At 43.5% G+C, this 18,085-nt stretch overlaps 2 protein-coding genes across 4 annotated transcripts in view; one reads left to right on the forward strand and one right to left on the reverse strand.

The window, feature by feature from the left end:
• The window catches only part of col5a3b (collagen, type V, alpha 3b), a 37,267-nt gene extending 35,304 nt beyond the window's left edge, over positions 1-1,963 (reverse strand). The window contains exon 1 of one of the 2 annotated variants that reach the window (XM_017355997.3): positions 1,751-1,963. In XM_017355997.3, the coding sequence (XP_017211486.1) occupies positions 1,751-1,829 (79 nt within the window). In that variant the 5' untranslated portion in view covers positions 1,830-1,963. 2 annotated transcript variants of the gene reach the window in all.
• A 6,362-nt stretch (positions 1,964-8,325) lies between these two features.
• Positions 8,326-17,913, forward strand: rdh8b (retinol dehydrogenase 8b). Of its 2 annotated transcripts, none has more exons than NM_200788.2 (6): positions 8,326-8,507; positions 11,883-12,044; positions 12,377-12,556; positions 12,638-12,731; positions 15,703-15,886; positions 16,628-17,913. In NM_200788.2, the coding sequence occupies exons 1-6, from the start codon at positions 8,402-8,404 to the stop codon at positions 16,853-16,855; spliced, it is 954 nt and encodes a 317-aa protein (NP_957082.2). In that variant the 5' UTR covers positions 8,326-8,401; the 3' UTR covers positions 16,856-17,913. The 2 variants fall into 2 exon arrangements, 1 of the variants encoding a protein (NP_957082.2); XR_012391082.1 differs by lacking the exons at positions 15,703-15,886; positions 16,628-17,913 and adding exons at positions 13,649-13,828; positions 14,981-15,155 and having other exon boundaries at positions 8,365-8,507; positions 12,638-13,419.
• Positions 17,914-18,085: the final 172 nt, after the last annotated feature.

Below are 18,085 nucleotides of genomic sequence, written 5' to 3' on the forward strand. Positions count from 1 at the left end.
CACAGAGTAAAGCACAGAGTAAAGCACAGGGTAAAGCACAGAGTAAAGCACAGAGTAAAGCACAGGGTAAAGCACAGAGTAAAGCACAGAGTAAAGCACAGGGTAAAGCACAGAGTAAAGCACAGGGTAAAGCACAGAGTAAAGCACATGGTAAAGCAGAACTCTTGGATTGTTCAGTCGATGCTTCTCAGCTGAGCACAGCACAATAAACTGTAGATTAGGAGTAACAGATGACCCTGAGGTCTACAGATGATCAGTTGTGTTTTGCTGTAGGTGAAACTGATGCAGCTCATCCAGAATCTCTGTGTTTCATTTGAGGGGCAGACAGAACTGTGTCATCAGCACAACAATGGAACAGGCACTGGTTAATAACAGAACCGAGAGGCAGCATGTGAAGAGGAAACAGCACTCGGGCCCAGACAGAGCCCTGAGGAGCCCCCCTGGATGCAACACAGTGTGTGTAAAGCAGTGTTCTTATAATGTGTGAATTACAGCAGACTGAAGCTGCAGATCAGAGCTGTAGAGGAGCAGGGTTATGCTGCGCTGCATCACTCATTTGTGCAGCAGACGGAGCAGCAGAAAGTGTTTAGCGCAGCGCTCTGGAACGCCGGACAGCTTCAGACGTGTTGGGAATGTGTGGAAAAGCCCAGCGCCCTCATTCTTCCTCTGCAGATCTGAGAGTTGATGAACACACACCTGATGCCCCTGAGAGCCTGCGCTGAGATCTGAACATCTGCCTTCAGGACGGTCCAGACACAAGGACAGTCTCAGCATCAGTGTGTGTGTGTGTGTATGTGTGTGTGTGTGTGTGTGTGTGGGGATGCATGAGCTCACAGAAACATGCAGACGCAGAGACAGAATGAGAAACAGCTGCAACAGAAGATCAGTTCCAGACCAGCAGAACCAGAGCTGAGCTAATGAAGCTAGAACCCACACACACACACACCGCAAAGAGAGTCTACTGTACAGCCAATATACAGGACTCATACTCGACTATCTGATATCATGCTTGACCATCTGTCTGTCTATCTGTTTATCTATATAAATGTCTATCTATCTATCTATCTATCTATCTATCTATCTATCTATCTATCTATCTATCTATCTATCTATCTATCTATCTATCTATCTATCTATCTATCTATCTATCTATACGTCCATCCAGTTTTACAAATAAATGAATAATCTTACTTAGAACATCCTATTGACATAATATGAGTTCCCTGAACTGTACTTTATGATATGCATAACTCTTTAAACTATCTTTATCATCAGAAGAACAGACTGGAAAAATGTTCAGGCAAAGATTCACTAATATTCAGTAATATAATGCTGACCGAATGATCATTTCACTGCAACATCATATTTACATGTAGTTACTGTAATTCTGCAGTGTGATGATCAGCGCTGTGAGGAGACACATGTTAACTAACAGCAATTAAACAGACATCTAAACACTGCCGTCTTGACTAAAACAAGACTCAATTCAGGATATCAGTGAAAATCTAACAGACGTATAGAAGAACAGCCCAAACACTCAGATCATCAGATCCACAGATCACACATGCAGTCATTCAGTCCTGTCCATCTCATCACATTAGGGCTCGTTTTGTCTGTTAAATCTTCACTGACAGTCCACATTTTGCCTGGTTTTAGATGAGACGCCTATGTTTAAACATCTATTAGACATCTATTTTTAAATGTCTGTGCTCCTGGTGTCTGAGCTGGGGACTGTAGAGCTGTGCTGTACCTGCTAGTGTTGTGTTCTGCAGGAATAAAGCCATCAGCAGCGAGGAAACTCCGCTAATCCGGTAACTCTTCATCTTCATCCCGTTAGCAGCAGCGCACCGCTCGGCACCCGTGTGTGCGCGTATGTGTGTGCGCACCTGAAGAGAACAAAAAAACCAGGAGGAAAGAAAGAAAAAAAGTCCAACACCTTCATCCACCGACAGACTGAGTGACTGGAGCAGCTCCGCACCACCTCACCTCATCCCCCCCTCTCTCTCTCTCTCCCTCTCTCTCTCTCTCTGTCTCAGGGTATTTCATGATATCTGAGAATGTGGCTCCTTCACGGCGGCTCTTCTATGAAAGTCCTCTGCATTCATGAATGCTCATTGTGAAGTTTAATTGGAATGCTGTGTGCTGTTTTCAATAATGCACTGTGTATCTGCGGGTGTGAATGTTCTGCTGAACACAGAGAGGTGTACTGCTGTTGGTCCATTTGGTAAACGTGCAGAGAGGCTACTGATTGGGAGTGATGGAGACTTTGACACTGTTATTGACTTGTTTAAATGAAGCATTAATTGGAATATAAACGGTGTCAGCTCTCAGGAAATGTACGTCAATCTAAACTGAAATGGTGTGTGAATGAAGCTTTGTGTACGTTGTGTGAAGAGAACACGCTATACTTCGACTGGTGATGTTTGATGATCGGATGCTTTTGTGACATTGTGTAAAATGTGTCTTTGCCTTTCAAGATTTAATGTAAACTAAAGAGGTTTCAAGAGTTCACCCTCAGCTGATGATTGATTATAAAGCGTGTTTGGCATGCTGTCCTGGTAGAGAGACCTGAAGTCATAAGATCCTCGAGCCTGGGGCTCCCTCCCGTTTGCAAGGCGAGAGGGGAGTTTGAGCTCAGGCAAATCTGGAGAACTTCCTGCTGTAGTAGTTAATGAACAGATAGTGATCGCTCTAAAGAGATAACTACTGACTAGCAGCATGTCTATGTGCTGATTTGGATTAGTCAATTAACTTAAGCTGCATGTTTTTGGACGGTGGGAGTAAACCGGGGAACCTGGGAGAAACCCATGTGAGCACGGGGAGAAGGTGAAAACTCCACAGAGAACGTCAGCTGGCTTGGTAAGGACTAAAACCAGTGATGTTCTTGCTGTGAGGCAACAGTGCTAACCACTGGCCCACCCATCTAGAAGAGAAGGAGTCTGATTGGTCAATCAAGAATTGGATAATGCAGCACCAGCTGTGATCAATCATAAGCACATGATCCTCTCGACATTACTTTATAAATAAACTTCACTTAAAAAGTAAAAACTAAGTCTCTTCTCTCTCTGTCTCTCTACAGCAATGCTGAGGAAGAGCTGAGCTGCTGATTCCTCATACACATCACTCTCTCTCCTCATGAAATAATACTGTAGTATTGCACAGTAAACAGAATCATACTATAGTAAAACACTCCATTATGCTGCAGCATTAACTACAGTGAACTGATGAACTCTGGTAATTCCTTTAGTTTTACTACAGTAAGCTGTGCTGTACTGCAGTTTAATAGAGAAAACTACAGCATGACATCATCTGTTTATATGACTGTAGTTGTTGTGTTGTGTAACACTGCTAAATTATTGATGACATTTGCTTTAACGTTTACCATCACTAAATGTGCATCAATCAGGAAATCTGCATACAAATCTGTCCTCTTAGTGACTTTCAAACAGATGTCAGTCACACATTTAGCATATAAAAGTGCATCAAGCATCACTGCTTTTACTATCTGGCAAAAATTCAACATAGTTCAGAAAATGTAGCCCCGTATACATTTCTGGAGATCCAGAATTATGTAGCCAGAGGTGCGTATGGCTGCATTACATCTTTAAAGCAAACGCTAGGGGCGGTATGACGCAGCTGCTTTTCCCACTTACCAGCTGAACGCTTACCTTCGTATAGACAGCTTTACCGCTGTTACCAGATTGTCCCGTTGGCTCGCCATGTACATCAGTGGACTTAAGACGCAGAGAGCACTTGACTACGGTGACAGGGTTCTAGTCTGGTGAAGAACGGTTCCAGAAAACAGGTAAGACAAAAACAGAAAATGTGGTAAAAACAAAATGTGGTAAAATCTGAAAACGTGGTAAAAATCAGGCGAGGACTTTTCTCTTTCTGGATTGCTTTTTAAAATTGTTGGTTAGGTTTAGGAAAGTGGATTTGCGGGTGAATCAATACAATAGACTGGGTTTAGGGAAGGAGGAGGTTGGGTCAGTCGATCGGTTAGTCACTCAGTCAGTCGGCAGCGGCCTCTGGTGGATTTATGTGAGAACAGCACATTCGCGAGAGAAGTTTGAGATCTCGAAAAGCGCACACAGCAGGCTCTGGTGGATTCACAAAGACAAAAACTGCAAAAAATGTAGCTCCTGGGACGTATTTGGCGCTCTTCAGAGATATATATAGATGTACATTTTCAGAATGAGCTTGAAATTCCTACTTTTGCAGTGCAGAAATGCAGTGGGTTACGTTGGGAAATGCAGTGGTTTTGTTTGATTCACTTCTTTTATCACAATTTAGAGAAACTATTAGACTTTCTCTTTATAATTCACATTCAAATGAGCTTTACTGGCTTGAGTTTCAGTATTGCTAAAGCAATAGACACTGCATGAACAGTGAATAAAATACACGTGTAATAAATGAACACAAATGTAATGTGTTCATAAATTAAATATGAAACGTCTTCACATTATTATCTTATTTTACGTGGAATATTTATTTTAGCGTAGAGATGTACTTAACTGTCATGAAGTCGTCACATTCTGTGTAGTTTATTCTTATTTCAGCTGTGTCTTGATTTCAGAAAGATTTTTGATTTTTGATGTCAATAGTCTCTCAGTGTATTCAGAGACGTAGAGCTCATACAATAGTTCATTTGTTTCTTAATGTTTAAAAGTCTTTCAGCAATTCTCAGTTGGTCTCTGATTTTAGCTCGTCTTTCTGTTTTATTTCATTGAGTTTTTCCTCTGTAGAACTTTGAGATTTCAGTTCAAATGTAAATTGCTTTATAAAAAATACTTATTATCATAAGGGACTAAGCCGAAAAGAAAATGAATGAATTATTATCATTAATAAATGACGTGTTTATAATGAAACATACCAACTGTAACTCGTCTAACCGCACACCAGATCACCAGCCGCCTCACACACACACATCAACATGCTTGAACAAGATGTCGAGCTGCCCAACTAATAAAATAAAATGTGCTCTGGCAGATTCCAAATTCCTGCTTGAACTGAGCCTTAGGGTGTGCGCGCACACACACACACACACACACTCCATCACAGTGATGAGCCTCTCTTTGGCTGCTTTCTCCAAGAAATGCCAAAATAGTGTGATTCTGTAAGGGCGGGGTCGAAGGTCAACCCCTGCAGCTGACCCTGATCTTGACCTGTGCTCTGCTCACCTGCTCCAGCAGCAGATTTAGCGTGCAGAGAAAGACAAGCTGTTACAGCGGTGAATGAGTGATGTGATGATGTGAACGCATGTAAACTTTTATTGAAGCCTGAGTGAGATCAGCATGTCCCAGCAGCACCGCTCTCGCTCTCGTTTACTCTCTCAGTGTTTCGCTGCTTTAGCGAGTGTAAGGATGTTCTTCAGGTCTTGATGTCCTATCTGCTTTACTTTCATTAACGGGTTATTCATGTACAAGGCAGGCTTTTATTGTGGGTTTTAAAGAGGCTCTATCATGCAGTATAAAGGTCATGGTTTGGTTTTGGGGTCTCCAACAACAGGCTGACACGCACACAAGAACAAAAAACACTTTGTTAATATGCAGTTATCTTGCAGACCTCATTATCCTAACGACTGCCATAGGATCTGTTCAGCCAGTCACTTTACCCAAACCCCTGATGCTAATCTGTTGTGATTGGTCTGATGACCCGGTCTGTTGTGATTGGTCTGATGACCCGGTCTGTTGTGATTGGTCTGAAGACCCAGTCTGTTGTGATTGGTCTGATGACCCAGTCTGTTGTGATTGGTCTGATGACCCGGTCTGTTGTGATTGGTCTGAAGACCCAGTCTGTTGTGATTGGTTGGCTGCATTCACTGTGAGGTGGACAGGAAGTATATGCAGGGTATATAGCTATGGAGTGGACAAAATATTCATTCATTCATTCATTCATTTTCGTTTCAGCTTAGTCCCTTTATTAATCCAGAGTCGCCACAGCGGAATGAACCACCAACTATTCCAGCACGTTTTTACGCAGCGTATGCCCTTCTAGCTGCAACCCATCTCTGGGAAACATCCACACACACTCATTTACACTCATACACTACGAACAATTTAGCCTACCCAGTTCACCAGTACCGCATGTGTTTGGACTGTGGGGGAAAACTGGAGAACCCGGAGGAAACCCACACAAACGCAGGGATAACATGCAAACTCCACAAAGAAATGCCAACTGACCCAGCGAACTTCTTGATGTGAGGCAACAGCACTACCTATTGCACCACCACCAAAATAATCATGTCTTTCCTTTTGACATAAGATTATAACTCTGCTTACACCACTGGCAGATTATTTTGCTCATTTTCAGGAAAAACATACTTCATTTTGACTCTTTTTTTTTGCCGAAAACAACACAATAATTTTGCTTGTTACTTTTTGACTTGAGAATTTTTTTAATATTTGGACTAGAAACATTCCAGATTTTGCTTAAAGTTTGTCACTAAACATTAGACTGGAATGGTTACATCCTGATGTGTGATGGTTTGAAAGGATCATCAAGTGTGTTGAAGTGAAGTGTGGCGTTGCGTGCACTGCTGTGTTCGGCCGCTGGGTGGCGCTCCATTCACTCTCACTCTACATTACACTCAGGGTGGAATTATACGCCGATCATCAGAGGGGTCCATCATCTTTACGGCAATGTTAGTTTGTATAATATGCCTCAGTGAATCACATTTACATATTTAATTGAATTGTAAATCATAGCTGTTGAGGTTTTCAGTGGTGTGAGGGATATTGAGTGTATTCTGTCCTATCTGGTCGGCTATTTGTGTGGACATTATTGATATAAAACCAGCGGTGACACTTGCATTCCTGCACCAACAGACAGATGAGCTTGAACTTATTTATAATTTACTGTTTAACTTCCATGATCAAGCACATGTTTAATAATATAATCTATGCAGCTAGTTTTAGGATACTTTAAAGCCATATAAGCTATAGAAACGCCGATTTTACACGACATTTTGTGAACACTTACTCTGTCTGCAGATCAGGCCGCTGAGTGACTGAATATTTTCCCGCATAAACTGATTGGCGCGACTATTCATTCATTATGGTATGAACCGTTATAGGGGTGGTCAGATATTATATTATATTATCTATTATCTAATTTAATAATTAACATTATGTAAGAAACAGATCAAAGCAAACTATGTCTTAACAGTTTACAGCACTGATCCCTCCATCTTGTTTTCTTGTTTTGACGTCCTTCAGTGGGATAAGGTTAATTAGGGGATCCCCCCCCCCCCCAATCTTTCCTGTAATTCGCACCCTGTGTCTGATTTTTGTCCATCACTGTACAGTGACTCGTTTCTGATGACTGTATTTATATTGCACATACAAAAAATCACTGTTCTGACAACATGAGTTCTCCATTACTGTATTTAATCTGTTTGCAGGGTTTAATCTTTTTTTGACAAGTTGTTTTTTTCTATAGTTTATGACAAAAAAGTAATCATTTGGCCATCATCTGTCAATCTAGGGCGGCTTTTCAAAATCAGTAATTATGTGTGATTTATGTAGGTGATGCAATAGATTCAGTCATTCATTTGCTTTTCCGCTTACTCCCCTTTATTAATCAGGGCTCATCACATCAGAATGAACCGTCAACTATTCCAGGTTAAGTTTTACAGCCAGTTGGTGTTTGTGGAGTTTGCATGTTCTCCCCGTGTTGGCGTGGGTTTCCTCCAAATGCTTCACTTTCCCCCACAGTCCAAACACATGCACTATAGGGGAATTGGGCAAGGTAAGTTGTCCACAGTGTATGTGTGTGATTGAGTGTATGGGTGTTACCCAGTGATGAGTTGCAGCTGGAAGGGCATCCGCTGCGTGAAAGATATGCTGGATAAGTTGGCAGTTCATTCCGCTGTGGTGACCCCAGGTAAACTAAGCCAAAATTAAAATTAATAAATGAATGAATGTCTTGTTAGAATTGAATATTCTTTGTTTTCTCCATTAAAGATGAAATTAAACGATTTTTAATTATTATTTGTTCAAAGGAAAAAATAGTGAGAGTGTAAATCGGCAGTAGTAATAAGGTTAAATTTATAATTTTACAGAAAGTTAAATGGACCGTCCCGCCAAAAAGCCACATTACAGACACCTCATAGACGGTTATTTTTTAATGAGTTTTTAAGATGTAAACATGTCTGTATATGTTTATACATGTCTATATAGGGTTAAACACGTCTGTGTAGGTTTAAACAAACCTAATATAAAAACGGTGGAGGATTTAAGAAGCTGACGAGCGTGAAACGCGTCATCACCGACCGTCTTGATGTAAAGCTCGCGGGCTCTTCAGTCAGGATAATCCGTGCGCGTTCGCGTGCCGTGTCCTCCTGCGCGCTCCCGCCTGCTGATTGAGGCTCCGGTTCTCCGGTCAGTTCTCCGGTTCGGCGATGGCGAGCGCGGGGCAAAAAGTAGTGCTGATCACCGGCTGCTCCTCCGGCATCGGGCTCGGGATCGCCGTGATGCTCGCCAGAGACAAGCAGCAGCGCTATTACGGTGAGTTATTAATTAACGGTTATTAACGGACTTCTGTTTGTGAACACCGCGGAGCCTGAACTGCAGCTATGATGAGCCTGTAAACATACTGCTTTACTGGAATAATGCTAATGATGATGAAGTAAATGAAGGATGCAGTGTTTTCCAGAACACGCAGGACACATGTCTCGATACTCAGAACACTTCAGCAGAACTCTGGACACTGTGAGCACAGCAGAGCTCTCTGTGGGCTAAACTGAGGATCGATGATCACTGTGTTTCGGCATTAAAATACATTCATGACTACATCTGACAAATCTCATCAAGTCTTTTCTCACTCAGACACAACAACTGCCCAAACTCTGTGTAACCTTACATACAGCACATGCTCACATACTACTGTTCTCAGAACTGTTCAACACCAGGTCATCATGCAGAACTGAAGAAGACAGCACAATTCTACAGCAGTATTTACTGAAACACATTAACACCTAAAAGCGCAGTTTAAGCAGCCAGATCAGCATTACTGTTGTGTCTGCATCAGTGGATGTGTGTAGACAAACTCCTGTATTGTGGAATTTAATAAATAAATTCAGGACATAAAAGATTGAGGAGTTCTGCATCATGCCTGATTGATTCCAGTAACACATGCTGCAGTTAGAAACAGAGATGTGTGCTTGTTTTACACAGGAAAACACTTGTGTGTTTAGCTCATTGTTTTGTGGGTGACAGTGTGTGTGTGTGTGTGTGTGTGTGTGTGTGTGTGTGTGTGTGTGTGTGTGTGTGGGCTGTCAGCCTTTGCTAGTGTTCTGGAAGAATGACTTTATATATAGAATTGTGTGAAGAGTTCTGCAAAAGTGACCCGAGTATTGAGAAATGTGTCCTAGCGCCTGTAAAGCACCGTAATAAACGATGCTGATATAATAACCACTGATGACTGAAGGCCTTTCAGAACAGTTTGATTGCACAGAAAACTATATCAGTGCTCTTATATGTGTTATTATTGTTCATTTGACTGCTGATAGATCAGGTCAGATCTGACTAATGACAGACCTTCACTGACATATGAGTGTGTGTGTGTGTGTGTGTGTGTGTGTGTGTGTGTGTTTGTAAGAATGTGTGTGTGGATGCATGGTTGTACACGTGTGAGAGAGTCTGTGAAAGGGGTGTATGTGTGTTTACGTGTATAAAAGAGTGAGTGTGTATGTGTGTTTACATGTGTAAGAGAGTGTTTATGTAAGTGTACATGTGTTAGAGATAGAGTGGGTGTGCATGTGTGTGTTTACATGATATTAACTGTGATTTGACACAGAGAACAGATGAAATCTCAGGAGGCTCAGCTGTAAAGGCTGAATATGAGTGATAATAATGCTCATCATCAGGCTGACAGGAAGATTTGTGAAAACACAGATGAAGATGATGATGTCAAACGTGTAGAGCAGCGGGCAGCAATAAAGACCCCCTTATAATCTAAAGTCATCTCTGATCTGAATATCAGCAGAGTGCACATATAAACTAGTGTCAGTGTGTGTGTGTGTGTGTGTGTGTGTGTGTCCACTGCTGTTGTTTTGATGCTTGAGAGCATTGTTGGTTTGACCCGTGTGTCTTCTGAGCTGCCCTCTATCCCTGATTATAGCATTGAGTGAGTGTAACACACGTCAGCACATTACACACACACACACTCACACACACACACACACTCACACAGACACTCATTACATCATGTCACGAGAGTGATTATGGGTTTATGGATCATCACTGTCAGAGTCTTAATCTGTCAGTCGTCATCTGCTGAACTTACTGAACCTATACAGTACATGTGTGTCACTGTGTGTGTGTGTGTGTGTGTGTGTGTGTATCAGTGAGTGGTGTGTGTGTCAATAAGAGGTGTGTACAGTGCACCTGGAGAGTATTGAAAGCACTTCACTTTCTCCACATGTGTTCATGTTACAGCCTTATTCCTAAATGGAGTAAACTGATTGATTTCCTCAACATTCTACACACAATCTCCCATAATGACCATGTGGAGAAAGAGTTTCTGAATTTGTTGCAGATTTATTAAGAATAAAAGCTGATAAATCACCTGTACATCAGTGTTCACAGTGTTTGGTGTGAAGCTATAAACTGAGCTCAGCTATTCTGTCTCCACTGGTCCTTCTGGAGATGTTCCAGCAGCTTCATTGGAGTTCGCCTGTGCTCAATTCAGCTGATGGACATGATCTGAAAAGGCTACAGCTGTCTATATAAGGGCCCAGGGTTGACAGTGCATGACAAAGCACAAACCAAGCATGAAGACAAAGGAACTGTCTGTAGACCTCAGAGACAGGATTGTCTGGAGGCAGAAGGCTGGGGAAGGTCACAGAAACATTTCTGCTGCTCTGAAAGTGAGCACAGCGGCCTCCATCATCAGTCAGTGGAAGATGTTTAACCAGCAGGACTCTTCCTAGAGCTGGCCGGCCATCTAAGCTGAGTGATCAGGGGAGAAGAGCCTTAGTCAGGGAGGTGATCAATAACCCGATGGTCACTCTGTCTGATCTCCAGCATTCTTCTGTGGAGAGAGGAGAACCTTACAGAAGGACAACCATCTGTGCAGCAATCCACCAATCAGGCGTCTGTATGGTAGAGCGGCCAGACGGAAGACACTCCCCGCCTGGAGTTTACCATCTGCAGGACTCTCAGAGCATCAGAAACTAAACTCTCTGCTCTGATGAGACTCAAACTGAACTGTTTGGAGTGAACGCCAGGCGTTACGTGTGGAGAACAGCAGGCGGCGCTCATCAGCAGGCTAACAGCATCCCTACAGTGAAGCATTGTGGTGTTGGCATCATGCTGTGGGCGACGCTTCATCTTCCAGCAGGACAATGACCCAAAGCACACCGCCAAAATATCAATGGAGCGGCACAACAACAACTCGGTGAATGTCCTTGAGTGGCCCAGCCAGAGCCCAGACCTAAATCCTATTGAGCGTCTCTGGAGAGATCTGAAAATGGCTGCACACCGTCACTTCCCATCCAACCTGAGAGAGCTTGAGAGGTGCTGCAAAGAGGAACGGGCAAACATTCCCGAAGACAGGTGTGCAGAGCCTGTGGCATCATATACAGAAAGTCTTGTGAATACTGATGTACATGTGATTTTACAGCTTTTTATTTTTAATTAATTTGCAACAATTTCTAAAACATTGTCATTGTCTCCACATTGTCATTATGGGGGATTGTGTGTAGAATGTTGAGGAAATCAAGCAATTTAATTCATCTTGGAATAAGACTGCAACATAAAGAGATGTGGAAAAAGTCGAGCGCTATCAAGACTTTCCAGATGCACTGTATGTGGATCAGTCAGTGGTGTGTGTGTGTGTGTATCAGTCTCTAATCCAGCAGTGTGTGTGTGTGTGTTCAGTCATTGCTACGATGCGTGACCTGAAGCGTCAGGATAAGCTGGTGTGTGCTGCGGGAGACACTTACGGGAAAACACTGACGGTGTGCACACTGGACGTCTGCAGCAACGAGTCCGTCAGACAGTGTGTTGACAGCGTCAAAGACCGACATATAGACATTCTGAGTGAGTGAAACACACACACACACACACACACACATACACACACACACACGCACGCACGCACACACACACACACACGCACAGCCTCCAGTGGATTGTGCTCATCCATGCTTAGGTTAGGATCACAGAATTAGAGATTTAGTGTTCAGGTTGACAGTTAATCTGAGCCACAGAAGGCAGACGCTCAACTGCACCAGCAGGGGTCGCCACACACACTTCCTCCAAACAGTCCATCAGTTTGTGAAGCTATCTGTTCAGATAATCTACAGTTGTGCTGTGTGTGTGTGTGTGTGCTGTTACTAACCAGCCGCTGATCCTGATCTGTGTGTGTGTAGTCAATAACGCTGGCGTGGGTCTGGTGGGCCCGGTGGAGGGTCTCAGTCTGGATGATATGATGAAGGTGTTCGAGACTAACTTCTTCGGTGCGGTGCGCATGATTAAAGAGGTGATGCCGGACATGAAGAAGCGGCGCTCAGGACATATCATCGTCATCAGCAGCGTGATGGGCCTGCAGGGTGAGCACACACACACGCACACACACACGCTCAGTGTTCAGAGCTCATAAACACTCAGCCCTGTGCTGCTCTTCTTCTCAGGTGTGGCCTTTAATGACGTTTACGCCGCGTCGAAGTTCGCCATCGAGGGCTTCTGTGAGAGTCTGGCCGTGCAGCTTCTCAAGTTCAACGTCACGTGAGTCAGATCTCAGCATGGGTTCACACACACCTGCATCACAGTGACCTGCACATTGACAGAGTGTGTGTGATGAAGACGAGGGTGTGTCTTCATGCTGAACAGATTTGAGGGCTGGATATAGATCGATCTGCTTTGTTTTAGAGGTTTAGTGAAGGCCCTCAGGCTGAACACAGAATGACAGACAGCAGGAGGGATGCAGTGTGTTCTCCACTTCCTCTGGAGGAGACCCAGAGCGGATGAGCTGGCATGTTTACTCCTGTACTTACAGTCATCCGATTGTGGACAGATGGATGACACTTATCTAAGCAGCAGTGTGTGTCTGGTCTCTGCACACTGACGGCCCAAACTTTCATGTGTTTTTCTATATTCAAATCTGAAACATTAGTCACGCACACAAACCCTGCACACCGGGTCCAAAATAATGCACAAAACAACACAAAATCTGTGGTAGGGAAGATGATGTTGTCCTCCAGCTTAATAAAAGAGGAAATCTGGGGTCCATCCCATCCTCCCATCATTATCAAAGAGCTGCGGGATCATCCAGACACATGCAGCTGTTATTTCAGGATGGCCACGGCTCAGCTTGTGTACTTCGCTAGCGATGCCAGGACCACATATTGAGAAAGAAGATCACCAAATTCTGTCAACCGATTGATCCTGCGCAGAGGCTGGCAGTTTGTCTAAGGTACCCAGACACACTTGTATGTCGTGTCTTTATATCCCATACTTTGCTTTTCATGAAAGACTTTGTATTGCGAGAGCAGGTAGACTAGTTCTCCAGCACCATTTTGGATTTTGCCTTTCACATGTACAGCAGCCCTGAAAACACCTCTCAAAACGTCTTTTTAGGGAACAAAAACCTGGAAAAAAAGAAGACAAATGTAACCCGATTCTGATTTGTTTATGAGGTTCAGAGGCAGTCTGGCAGTATGATTGACATACAGTGGCATAGTGGACAGGCCCGCAGGGCACGCACTGCAGGGGGCCCGCGTGATTAGGGGACCCACGTTGTCGCCATTTTCAATAATTGAAAATCCGGCGACCTCAATAATCAAACTCTAGGGAACAACTGTGGTCGGAACCAAAGTTCACAGGTCTGTACGTGTTCTCTGAACTCCTCTCAAGCGCTGGACTACTTCATTCTGATTGCTTGCCGCCGAACCGCGTCATACCATAAAGTTGACTTGATTTCAACTCTCCTCGACGCCCACACGGGAGAAGATGCGCCGCGCTGTTCCTCGCCGCCGGTTCTCGTTAAAAATGAATGACTTCTGGCTACTTTGACGCTCTCACCGCTTTCGGTTTGTGATCGCTCCTCAGTTTGTGAAGGCTTCCTCGCGTTGTCGCTCTACCCCGCCCCTTTCCCCACTCCTCAATTTGTGATCACTTCCTGCTCCCCCTCAGTGATCCCTGCAGGGGGGCCTCCGCATTTTGCGCTACGCCACTGTTGACATAATGTGAGGTTAATTTTATTTTTAACATGCAAACATTACAGACAAATATTTCAGATTCAGTGTGCTATAACCTTCAGCCTCAGACATCACGCCGAGCACTGCACAGACCTGTGGCTAACGCCCTATTCACACGAGGCGTCAGCATCAACCATTCACGTGAATAGGTGACGTCAGGTGTTGCCGAACTGCATTGTGGATCCGTCAGCGCTGCTTCAGAGGCGTTGCTCACTGCAGAAGTTGGGACATTCCCAACTTTTCAAGCGCTGACGGAAGCGTCAGCCAATCAGATCGCTGTATGCTAAAACAACAGCTCAGACAGTTGTCGATTGCTGACTAATTTAATTGGCTGACCCTGCTAGGACGATCGCGTCAGCCCAAACTTCAGACACGCCCTCTGTCACACTTTTCTGGATAACACAGATCCTCAGTCGTCCACTGATTGGTTTAAAGATACAGGATTTCTGTAAGTCGAGTGTGCAGCGATCTTCATCAGCCCGTCTGGAAACACATCTGAGTGTATAAACAAGCTGTGATGCTGATATTGATAACAGTGTTCATGAATAAACATAACTTTCTGAGAGATTAGAGAATGAATGATGTGAAGCGGCGTCTCAGACTGTGATTCTGTAGACATTTACACAACATAAACACGGCATGGGATGATAACTGTTTCAAGGTATACCGTGGTTTGGTGAAGTCAAGGTTTTAAAACTGCCAAAAATTTCTGTAATTCCGTTCCTAAGGTGTGAGTACCGTTTTATTTATCTGCTTTTTTTGTTTTTGTTTTTTTAGTATAGCAGTATCTCCAGCAGAAAAGATCTCTAAAGATGCTGTTTTAAATTGTAATGAAATCAGGGTTTTAGAAACTAATGAAGACAGCAGAAGACAATCATTTAACTATTTAGCCTGACACATTTACTGCTCCAAAATACTTTAAATGTTTCTCAAAATAAAATATTTGGTTTTTGAGTTTTCAGTGGTTTCTTGAAGACAGCGAGTGACTCTGCTGTTCTGATGCAGTTAGGGAGTTCATTCCACCAACTGGGCAGATTGAACGCGAGAGTTCGCGAAAGTGATATCTTCCCTCTTTGGGATGGGACCACGAGGCGACGTTCATTCACAGAACGCAAGTTTCTGGAGGGCACATACATCTGCAGAAGTGAGAGCAGATAAGAAGGAGCAAAGCCAGAAGTCGCTTTGTAGGCAAACATCAGAGCTTTGAATTTGATGCGAGCAGCAACTGGCAGCCAGTGCAAACGGATGAGCAGCAGAGTGACATGTGCTCTTTTAGCTTCATTAAAGACCACTCGTGCTGCTGCGTTCTGAAGAGGTTTGATAGAGTTAGCTGGAGGCCCGGCTAGTAGAGAGTTGCAATAGTCCAGTCTGGAGAGAACAAGAGCTTGAACAAGGAGTTGAGCTGCATGTGCAGTGGGCAGTTCTTGACCATTCAAAGCTCCTTCAGCCTGAGCTCTGTCTAAGAGAGTCTAGTGTGTATCTCTCTCTCTGTGTGTCAGCATGTCGATGATCGAGCCCGGGCCTGTACACACTGAGTTTGAGATGAAGATGTATGATGACGTCTCCAAGAAGGAGTATCCCAACACTGACCCAGAGACGATGCACCACTTCAGGACCTGCTATCTGCCCACCTCAGTCAACATTTTCCAGGGCCTGGGACAAACGCCAGAGGACATCGCCAAGGTCAGAAAGCACAAACAACTCTCCATTATATCCACAAACACAACAGCAGACACACACAGCTGGAGCAACACGAGATTATTCATTTGGAAAGTTCTAGTAACCAGAGTTGGGGAAAGTTACAGATAAAAACAGTGTAAAGACTTTTCCAAATTCTAAATCACCAGTCTATCATATTTTCTCATTTTACTCTGGGACTTCCCGATTCCGGCAATCACCCCCTCCCTCTCTGTGGACTTGTTTGGTAACTATTAATCTATTTACTGTCACCAACAGATTAGATTTTGCACCTAAAATCGGAAAGTTAAGCTTTACAGCTCTAATTACGTGCCCTCCCAATATCAACCTTCTTCTGAAAGTAAATAACACGGCCCCTTATTTCTACCCCCTCCTGGGAGTTTATCATTTTAGCAAGCCAAATGTAATAAAAGGTATTGATCTCAGCCATACGCCAGGGACTTTAACCCCCGTAGCATTACTTTATATGGTCAGTAATCCATTATGTTACTTTGAGTTACTTTCCCTTACCTGGCTGAGGCTTAATCTCCTACACTCACTTTTAAAAAGTAACTCAAATACTATTACTACTATTTTTAAGTTATGCATTACTCATTACTTAGTAAAGTGTAGACGTAACTGGTGTTACTGTAATGCGTTGCCCCAACACTGGATATAACTGTATTATATCTGTATAGCGAATAACAGTGCGCTGATGATGTGACTGAAATCTCACCATCTCTGAAGGTCACGAAGAAGGTGATCGAGTCTCCGCGTCCGCCGTTCCGCAGCCTGACCAACCCTCTGTACACACCCATCGTGGCGCTGAAGTACGCAGACGACTCCGGCGACCTGTCCTTACACACCTTCTACCACATGCTGTACAACCTGGGCGGAGTCATGCACGTCAGCGTGAGGATCATGAAGGTGCTGAGCTTCAGCTGTATGAGGAGACGAGCCGTATCCCCTGACTAACACACACACACACACTCACCTGTGGATGCTGGAGGAGAGAGCTGTATCACCCGACTAACACACACACACACACACATCTGTGGATGCTGGAGGGTACGAGCCGTATCCCCTGACTAACACACACACACAAACACACACACCCACTCACACACACACCTGAGGATGCTGGAGGAGGTGAGCTGTATCCCCTGACTAACAGACACAGTTTCATATAGTATATGAAGCACTATATTAGTGTATATTTTAAGCAGATGAGACTTAGGACCAGATGATTTATAAAGTCTGTGTGAAATCTAAATTCACAATATATATTTGCTAGAGCATATTAGCTGTGTTTCCATCCAAAGATGTGAATTAGACATTATTAAACTGAAATATCTGCTCATCATCAGTGATAAATCAGCATCTCCCTGAGTGCTGCACAGTAGAGCATCATCTCCTCAGCTGACTGAATTCAGTAAACGTGTTCTCATTGTCGTTTATACACATTTTCTATTGGATAAACGTTGATGCTACTCTGTTGTGTGCATAATCTTTTTTGAATGTGCATTTTGGCGTTTCCAGCAAGCATTTTTAATGCACATATCCAAAATGAGCATAAACATGAGAGGATGGAAACAGCTGATGTTGTTCTGCAGGTTAACGATGAGCACAAGTGAATCCACTGAAACTGAAATGTTCGCTTTGGTTATCTTCAACCTGAGCATCTGCTTGGATTTGCTTTGTGACGTCAGCTTGACTACAGAAAAAATATTCGTAGCCACGCCCCCTTACCACTAGTTTACTACGACTCCGCCCCCAACTCAATAACATTCCATTTGGAAATATGTCAGCATAATGAAGCAAACATCTCAGCAACTCCTGATTCACTTTAAAGTCAAACTCATGTTCCTGTCATATAAAGCTGTTGATAAGCTCAGTGAGACTTCATAAAGCTGAGGAAGACTGTCTAGTGAAGCAGCAGTAGATCCTGAAGAACAGCGTGATAAACAGCTGATCTGTAGAACTGTCAATACATCAAATCAACATGAAGACAAATAAAGACGACTTGGCTTGAATTTCTCCTTGTTGTCATGTCACTTCACGGCTAAGGGCTAGTTATGTTCTGTACATGACCTTTACTAAAGAATTATTTATTATTTCCCCACCAAACGTTGTCACGAAAAATACAAGAAGGTTCGCTTTGAGGAAGCACGTCCACACTGCAGTGGTGTTAAACTCCTAATAACG

The sequence above is a fragment of the Danio rerio genome, chromosome 1, assembly GCF_049306965.1.
Source record: "Danio rerio strain Tuebingen ecotype United States chromosome 1, GRCz12tu, whole genome shotgun sequence".
Lineage (NCBI taxonomy): Eukaryota > Metazoa > Chordata > Actinopteri > Cypriniformes > Danionidae > Danio > Danio rerio.